The sequence below is a fragment of the Agelaius tricolor genome, unplaced genomic scaffold, assembly GCF_023055355.1.
Source record: "Agelaius tricolor isolate 1412-34295 unplaced genomic scaffold, bAgeTri1.0.p SCAF_36, whole genome shotgun sequence".
NCBI lineage: Eukaryota > Metazoa > Chordata > Aves > Passeriformes > Icteridae > Agelaius > Agelaius tricolor.
The window spans coordinates 6,515,291-6,524,663 of NW_027269296.1; the positions used below are offsets into that span (position 1 = coordinate 6,515,291).

Consider the following 9,373-nt stretch of genomic DNA (forward strand, 5'->3'; position numbering starts at 1 on the left):
AGGGACAGATGTGAGGGGGAAGGAGCTGTCCCTGCAGCCTCTGCCTCTGCACAGAGCTGGATTGGCAGCTGTTGGTGTGGTGGGAGAGTTGGGAGTGCTGATGCAGCCTCCCCCTATCCCTTTTCCTTCCCTGTGCTTCCCACCCCAGCTCCCCATGGCTGCCTCCCCCTTTGGGGCCATTTCCCTTCCCAATTCGGACACAGGAGCTCAGGACCTTTGTTCCAGGGGAGGCTGGGGCTGTGGGGCTCCCTCCTGCCCTGGGAGGGGCATTCCCGGAGAGCATTCCCAGAGTGATCCCGCAGGGCTGCTGGCACCACTGGCCATTAACCCCATCCCCGCCGTCCCTGTGGGTGGGCACGTGCCCAAAACGCCTTTTCCAGAGTAAACCGAGCACAGAGCTGTAACAACACCTTTATTATTTTTCCATGTGACTTTTCCCACTATCAATTAAAAAAGAACCCAACAACGAACCACGAAACCACCACCCGAGCCCCTGGAGCCCCTGCAGGCGCCGGGCGGGGGCAGGGGCGGCCCCGCTGGGGCAGCGGCTCCGAGCCCACGGGAAGCCGTGCCTGGCACGGGGCCAGGAGGTGGGGACGATGTGGCACCGGGTGACAGGCAGGGGACCTGGGGCAGCGTCTATGTCGCCTTCTCGTAGGTGCGGGTGGAGACGACGTTGCCCATGGTGAGAGTCTGGGGGCAGAGAGGGGGGGAGTTAGTGCTGCCCTGCCCGGCTCCGAGCTGAGCTCTTCCCACTTCAAACCATTCCCGAGGTGGGAACGTCAGAATAAAACCAGTTCTGTGTTGGGAACCTCAGAATGAAACCAGTTCCGAGGTGGGAACCTCAGAATAAAACCATTTCCTTACCAGAATTAATTTCCCATCCTTCAGCTCCCGGACCAGCGATGTCTCCTTCCCCTCCCACTTCTGCACGTGGACGAGTTTGCCTCCATCCAGTGTGACCAAGGACTGCAGGGAGGGATTGAGACCCGCAGTTATTTTCCTCTCCGGGGTTCATTGCTCAGAGGGGACCCTGGAGCCCCGCAGGGCTCGGGATCAGCCTGGGGATGCCCACCTGGCACCATCCCCGCCTGGCTGGGTCAGCCGCGCTCAGCCCAGCCTGGATCCTGCACTGGGGCACGGCCTCGGCTGTCCCCCTGTGTCCCCAGGTGCCACCGGCACGGTCACCCTGCCCTCCGTGCCCCGGGGCCACCCGGACCTGCCCCGGCCGCGCTCCCAAGCGCGGGGACCGGAGAGGCGGGGCAGGGATCGGGGCTTGGAGCGAACCCTCCCTGCCCTGCAGGGCCCGCCGAGGCTTTTTGGAGCGGCTGATGCAGCAAACGCGCCCCTGCTCGCCGCGCTGCTGTTTGCACAGCGCCGCTGCTGACTCAGCCCCCAGAGCCCGGCCCGTGCCAAGGTTGCTGTGACAGCGGCACGCAGGGCAGGGCCGTGCCGGGACAGCCACGGGCACCAGCACTGGCACCGCCTGCCTGTCCCCATCCTGCCCTGTGCCCTCCAGAGCCGGGGCTGCCCCTAGGGGCACCCATGGCTGGGGTCTGTCCAGGTGTGCCCAGCCCCAGATCCCCACAAGGCTCTGGGTGCTCCCTCGGACCCCAGTTCCCCCATAGCTGGGTCCCCCCACTGCTCAGCTGTCCAAAAGTTCGGGTACCCGCAGGGTTTGGGTGCCCCACAGGCAGAGGGCAGGGATGAATGGAATACTGGGGAGAAATTCCTCCCCGGGAGGGGGTGAGGCCCTGGCACAGGTGCCCAGAGCAGCTGTGGCTGCCCCTGGAGCCCTGGCGGTGCCCAAGGCCAGGCTGGACATTGGGGCTGGGAACACCTGGCACAGTGGGAGGTGACCCTGCCATGGCAGGGCTGGCACTGGACGAGGTCTAAGATCCATTCCAACCCAAACCATTCCATGGGTGCCCCACAACTCCCGGCACCCCAAGGCTGACCCCATCCTGTCCAGCCCCGTTCTCGGGCCGCCGTCCTGGCCCCCTGACCCATCACGTGCAGGGGGACACCCCAAGGGCACGGCCCGGGCAGGGCAGGAGCCGCGGGCCGGTCACACGTTCTGTTCTGCCGCTTGAACAGCGGCCAGGAGCCGGGGCGGGAGGGAGGCAGCTCACACTCAGCCCCTTCCCCCAGCCTCACGCCGAGCCCGGCCCTTTGTGCTTCCTGCTCTGGGGCCAGGAAAGGGGTTTGTGGCCAAAGAGCCCCCAGGTTCCTCCCGAATACCCCCCGGGCCGGGTGTGGGGCACAGAGCTGCCAGCCGCAGCTGGAATCTAGGAAAAATCAGCAGCTGGGCCACTCCTTCGAGGGAAAATGTCCCTGCAGGGTGGGAGAGGCCAGAAAAGTCATTGCTCTCTCTCAGGTGATTTTTTCCTTGCTCTTCCAGGGAGGAGCAGCCTGGCTGGGAAGGTTTGAGCTTCCCAGGGAGGGGCAGCCCTGGGATGAGCCCTTGGAGCGGCACGGACACGCTGGGATCGTCCCGGAGCTCCATCCCTGCAGCGCTGCCTGCTCGGGAGGGCAGGCACAGAGGGGACTGGGCTCAAAAACGAGGGGTGGTGCCCCTCTTCCCCCGGAGCAGGGACACTCCTCACCGCCCCACCGGCCTCCTCTTGAGCAAGCTGGCACTCGCCAGCCCGGCTCTTGCTCAACCTTCCCGGCAGCTCCGTCCTGCCCCGGGACAGCCCAGCTGCAGAACGGACTCGGGGGGGCTGCCAGGACAGGACCAGGCTCGAACAGCAGCCCCGGCGGGCACAGAGGCGCTGCCCTCGCTCAGGAGCCGGGATGGAGCCCCGGGGTGATGGAAGGATCTCCCAGAGCCCCGGGGTGATGAGTGATCCCCCTGGAGCCCCGGGGTGATGGAGGGATCTCCCAGAGCCCCGGGGTGATGAGCGATCCTCAGAGCCCCGGGGTGATGAACGATCCCCAGAGCCCCGGGGTGATGGAAGGATCTCCCAGAGCCCCGGGGTGATGAGCGATCCCCCTGGAGCCCCGGGGTGATGAACGATCCCCCTGGAGCCCCGGGGTGATGAGCGATCCCCAGAGCCCCGGGGTGATCAGCGATCCCCCAGAGCCCACAGCGCCTTTCGGGGGTGCCGCGGGGCAGGAGGGGCTGGGGGCTCACCTTGACGTGCCTGTCGTCTGCCGTGGTCTCGTCGAACTCCTCGCCCAGCTTGAAGGTGATCTCGGTGTTCTTGAAGGTGCTCTGGGTCTTCACGGTGACCTTGTCGCCGTCCAGCTCGATGATGGTGGTGGGCTTGGTGAAGCCGGCCACCTGCCGCGTGGCGAAGCCCACGCCTGGGGAGCGAGGGGTGAGGGCACGATGCAGCCACTCAGCCCCGGCATCGCCCCCGGGCTCTTCCTCCCCGTGCTGGCGGAGGGTGAACCCCAAAACTGCTGCCCGTTCATGGTCCTGGGGGGCTCCGTGCGCCCCCGGGGCCGGAGCAGAGACGGGGGTGCAGGAGGGATGGATCCGGGACCAGCACCCACCCACCTGAGCTGGGTGAGGGGGACCGATGTCTGTCCCCCTTCGCCACCCTGCTCTGGGCTGGGGGACTCTCCCTGACCATGCCGGGACTGCCTGATGGGGGGCTCGGGGGCTGGGCAAGGCTGGGGGGCTCCTGAGCGACCCCCAGCAGCCACGGGGGGCATCTCATCCCTCCACCCTCTGCCAGAGGCTGTGCCCGGGGGGGGCACGGGAAGGACGCAACCCCTCACCCACCTGGGACCCCTCACCCAGCCCGGGACCCCCTCACCCACCCGGGACCCCTCACTCAGTCCGGGATCCCTCACCCAGCCCTGGGTCCCTTCACCCAGCCCGGGTTCCCTTCACCCAGCCCAGCCCCACGTGCACAAAGCCCCAGAGCCCCCCTAACCCACCCATGGAGGCAGCAGTAGCGACCCTCTCCCCCCTCCGCCTGCAGCCCCCCACCCCAGACCCCCGTGTGGGGGCGAGGGTTCGCCGGGCAAACTGGGGGGGGCATAGGAAAAAAAAAAGAAAATAAAAGGGGGTGATGTGACCGCAAGGCCGCTCTCAGCCGCGCCCACTCACCCAGCGCCTTCATGTACTCATCGAAATTCTGGGTGTCCACCAGCTTCCAGGTGCCCACGAAGGCGTCCACCATGGCGAGGGGGCTCGGGGGCGTCCGGCCGGCTGCGAGCGAGGCACCGCCTGCAGCTGCCGCGGCCCCGCGGCCGCCTTAAATAATGTCCCCATCACATGATTGGAAAGAGCACAGCGCGCTCCAGAAATACACCCGGCAGCGCTGCCAGCGGCCGCACGGCCCCGCCACCGCCCCCCGGCCCCGCGCCGAGCCCCCGCCCGGGCACAGCCCCGGGAGCAGCCGGGCCGTGAGATGTGCCCGGGCACGGGCGTGTGTGCCCGCCTCAGCCCCGCGACAGTGTGCGACAGTGGGGATGCCCTTTAGGGACACGAATGGCGGGGACACGGGAGCTGAGCTGGGAAAACTGAGGAATGGGGACAGGGAGATGAACTGGGGAAACTGAGGCACGGGGACAGGGACGCTGAGGTGGGGAAACTGAGGCACGGGGACAGGGGCGCTGAGGTGGGTACAGGGGTGCCCAGCCCGGGTGGTCCCGTGGGTGCGTGGGGAGGGGCAGGTGCTGCCCCTGGGCATGGTCAGGGTGTGGGGACAGTGGCAGTGGGGATGCCCTTTAGGGACACGAGTGGCGGGGACAGGGAAGCTGAGCTGGGGAAACTGAGGCACAGGGAAAGGACAGCTGAGCTGGGGAAACTGAGGCACGGGGAGCAGGAGCACTGGGGGGGTGGTGGGAATACATGTGGGGACTCCAGGAGAGTGTGGGGACAGGTGTGACACCCCCTCAATTCCGTGTGTCTGTGGGCATGTGTGACCCGCTCCCTGCTTGGTGTGCCTGCGTGTGGGCACGTGTGTGACCCTGTCCCCTCCCTGCATGCCTGGGGACACACGCCTGTGCCACCAGTGGTGCTTTGGGTGCTGGGGGGACACTGGGGACAAGGCACGGGGCTGTGGGACCCCCAGCCGGTCCCCCCATGTCCCTGTGCTTTGGGCCCCAGCGCATCCCCAGCCCCTTCCCAGCGTGGCTGGGGTCACCCCCGGCCATGGCATTCACTGTCCCCTCCACCCCAGGGGACAGTGCCCACTCCTGTCCCCGTCCCCGGGTCATGGAGGGACCCAGCTGGGGGCTCAGGTGTCCCTGTCCCAGCCCCGTGGCTGTCCCCTTGTCTTGGGGACTTGGGGTCAAAGGCAGCAGGGCCGTGAGGGACCGGGGACACCTTCTCCCTGTGCCTGGCCCCTGTGTGACACCGCAGACACCCAAAAATAGCCAGAGCTCGTGTTCAGCGTCCTCCTGCTGACACTGCCACCGAGCAGGACCCCTCACCTCGTGCCCTGGGGGCACAGGACCTGTCCCCGTAGGATGGGTGTCCCCTGTCCCAGCTGGGACACCGGGCAGGGCTCTGCTGGCCAGGGTGACAATGACAATTTATTGCCCAGGGAGACACAGCCCCCATGGCCTGGGGGGGGACACAGAGGGCAAGGAGCGTCCTCTGTCCCCTCACCTGGGTGTCAGTGTCCCAAACCTGCACAGCCCTGTCCCCTTTACACAACGGGACCGTGAGATGGGGGCATTGGCAGGAACAGCTGCCCTGGCACTGTTGGGGACACTCCAATATAGGGACACCCCAATATAGGGACATCCTGGCACAGGGACACCCACTGACAGGGACACCCCAGCACAGAGACACCCAGGCATGGGGACACGCCAACACAGGGACACCCTGGCATGGGACACCCACCGGCAGGAACGCACAGGGACAGCCCAGCACAGGGACACCCAGTGACAGGGACACCCAGTGACAGAGACACCAATCCACATGGAGCACCTACAGGCAGGGTCACCCACGCATGGTGACACCCATCCACAGGGTCACCCATCCACAGGAGCACCCGTGCAGAATGACACCTGGGCACAGGGACACCCCAGCATAGGGACACTGGGGCACAGGGACACCCCAGCATAGGGACACCCACAGGGCATAGGGACACCCACAGGGCATAGGGACACCCCAGCACAGGGACACCAGGGCACAGGGACACTGGGGCACAGGGACACCCCAGCATAGGGACACCCACAGGTCATAGGGACACCCCAGCATAGGGACACTGGGGCACAGGGACACTGGGGCACAGGGACACCCACAGGGCTGCCCCTACACAGCCACCCATAGGAGCACCCATGAACATGGCCACCCACCCACCTGCAGGATGCACACACACATGCACACACACACACACACACACACACACACACACACACACACACAGTTGTTATCACACACACACACGTGCACACACACACAAATGCACACACAGGAGCTCATGCCCACAAAGGCCCGTGTAAATGAGTGTCCATGACCACAGATGCCCACCCACACTGATACCCACAGAGATGTCACTGCACATGTGCACAGATACCCACGCACACGGGTGCACACACACGCTGATACCCACATGTGCCACTGCACATGTGCGTGTACACACAGCCACGCACATGGATGTGCGCACACACACACACACACACACACACACACACACACACGTCCCTGCACATGCACACACACATGGATGTCCCTGCACACACATGGGTGCACACTCACGGATGCACTAACACACACAGATGCACATGCACACAGATGCACACAGATGGATGCACACACACGTGGATGCACACGCACATGGATGATGCACACACACACACAGATGCACACACACACACAGATGCACACACACACAACGATGCACATGCAAATGGATGATGCACACACACACACACACAGATGCACACACACACAACGATGCACACACACATGGATGTGCACAAAATATCCCTGCACATGTGCACACACACACACGTACACAAATGGATGCACACGCACATGCACACAGATGCACGCACATGGATGCACACACACACAGATGTACACACACACATGGGTGCACATGCACATGGATGCACACAGAAGGATGCACACATACAGATGCACACACACACAGATATCCCTGCACACATGCACACACACATACACAGATGCACACACACATGGATGCACACACACGGATGCACACACACACACAGATATCCCTGCACACATGCACACACACATACACAGATGCACACATGCATGGATGCACACAGAGGGATGCACACACACATGGACGTGTCCCTGCACACACACACACACTGATGCACACACACATGGATGCACACGCACGGATGCACACAGAAGGATGCACACACACAGATGCACACACACACAGATATCCCTGCACACATGCACACACACATACACAGATGCACACACACATGGGTGCACACAGAGGGATGCACCACACAGATGCACACACACATGGGTGCACACACACATGGATGCACACAGAGGGATGCACACACACATGGATGTGTCCCTGCACACACACACACAGATGCACACACACATGGGTGCACACACACATGGATGCACACACACAGATGCACACACACACACAGATATCCCTGCACACATGCACACACTCACAGATGCACACAGACAGGTACACACACAAATAGATGCCCGTGCACATGGTGCCCATGGATGCCCACACACACGGATGTGCATGCACACACAGTTGCACACACACAACAATGCACACACATGGATGCACACAAACACACGGATAGCCCTGCACATGCACACACACACAGACAGATATCCCTGCACACGTGCACACACTCATGGATGCGCACTCACGGATGCACACACACGGGTACACACACAAATGGATGCCCGTGCACATGGGTGCCCGTGGATGCCCACACACAGATGTGCACACATGGGACTCCATGCCCATGAATGCCCACATAAACCAGTGCCCATGAGCACACACATGGCCCCACACAGCGATTCCAGTGTGTGTGGGTGCCCATGACCCTACACATGGATACACACACACACACACACACACACGAGAGCCCATGACAATGTAAACAGGTGCCCACGCACACAGATGAACACACACAGGGATGCCCATGCACACGGGTTCCCACACCCACGAATGCCCCTGTAAATGGGTGCCCACACCCACAGATGCGCCCACACACGGATACCCACAGCCAGGGATGCCCCTGCACGCGTCCATTCACACCCAACCCTCCCTCCAACCCAGGACTGCCCTCCAGGCCAAGGTGCCTGGGAGCCCGATGGTGGCCGGGGCCCGTGGGGCGCTGGGGATGGTGGCCCCGCCTGTGACCCCGCCTGTGGCCCCACACGGCTCTCCTGGGACCTGGGCTGCGGGGCTCCTTTGCTGGTCCCACAGAGACAGCTATAGGGATGGGATGGGATGGGATGGGATGGGATGGGATGGGATGGGATGGGATGGATGGATGGATGGATGGATGGGGGATGGATGGATGAATGGATGGATGGATGGATGGATGGATGGATGGATGGATGGATGGATGGGGGATGGATGGATGGATGGATGGATGGATGGATGGATGGATGGGGGATGGATGGATGATGGATGGATGGATGGATGGATGGATGGATGGATGGATGGGGGATGGATGGATGATGGATGGATGGATGGATGGATGGATGGATGGATGGATGGGGGATGGATGGATGATGGATGGATGGATGGATGGATGGATGGATGGATGGATGGGGTGGGTCCAGCTCCACGTCCAAACACCCAGTCCTTGCCAGGTTCTGTGCCACCCCTGGGCCACCCTTGTGCCAGTCCTGGGCCACTCCCACCTCTTGTGGCAAAAGCCCGAAGTGTTTCCAGAGCTGAGCAGACACCTCAAGAAGGTCCCAGCAGTGTGGGCTCTGGATGGCTCCGTGCCAGTCAGATTTTCCTGGAGCTTCCCAGGAGTTGCGGCTCCGGCCAGAGACAGCGACCGGCAGAGGAGCCCTCCCTGAGTCCCTCAGTGCCCGCCGGGAGGGTCCCATCCCACCCTCTGGCAGAAGCTCCTCTGGGGAGCACGGGCAGAGCCTGGGAAAGCCCCACTCCGTGTCCCCTCTGTCCCCAAAGGCCGCAGGACCCGGCGGGCCCCTCCCGGGGCTGGTGAGGGGATCCGGCCTGGGGACCGTGGGGGCTCGGGGGCTGGGGTGCTCCGAACAGCATTGCCCGGCTCCCCGCCCCCAAACTCAGCAGCATCCCCCATCCCCAGGAGTGGGGACCACGCTGGGGATCCCTCAACGTGCTGGCAGCTTTGCTTAAGGGCTGGGGGGCTCTCGGGTCGTGTTTCCAACCTCACCCCCCCAAAAACTTGGGAGCGGCTCGTGAGTCACCCAGAAGAAAGGCCAGGAGACGAGGGG

General features: G+C 63.5%; 1 protein-coding gene across 1 annotated transcript; it reads right to left on the bottom strand.

Annotated features, from left to right (window-relative positions):
• Nucleotides 1-399: 399 nt before the first annotated feature.
• Nucleotides 400-4,280, bottom strand: FABP3 (fatty acid binding protein 3). Its single transcript, XM_071453140.1, has 4 exons — nucleotides 4,064-4,280; nucleotides 3,137-3,309; nucleotides 868-969; nucleotides 400-693 (listed from the first exon to the last, which is right to left on the bottom strand). The coding sequence occupies exons 1-4, from the start codon at nucleotides 4,134-4,136 to the stop codon at nucleotides 640-642; spliced, it is 402 nt and encodes a 133-aa protein (XP_071309241.1). The 5' UTR covers nucleotides 4,137-4,280; the 3' UTR covers nucleotides 400-639.
• Between the last annotated feature and the right edge of the window lie 5,093 nt (nucleotides 4,281-9,373).

What these genes read in the sequence shown, in the direction of transcription:
- FABP3 (XM_071453140.1), bottom strand. Translation starts at nt 4,136, where the DNA reads ATGGTGGACGCCTTCGTGGGCACCTGGAAGCTGGTGGACACCCAGAAT. An exon ending in TGAGTACATGAAGGCGCTGG is followed by an intron (nt 3,310 to 4,063) that starts GTGAGTGGGCGC and finishes CTCGCTCCCCAG; the next exon opens with GCGTGGGCTTCGCCACGCGG. An exon ending in CAGACGACAGGCACGTCAAG is followed by an intron (nt 970 to 3,136) that starts GTGAGCCCCCAG and finishes CCCTCCCTGCAG; the next exon opens with TCCTTGGTCACACTGGATGG.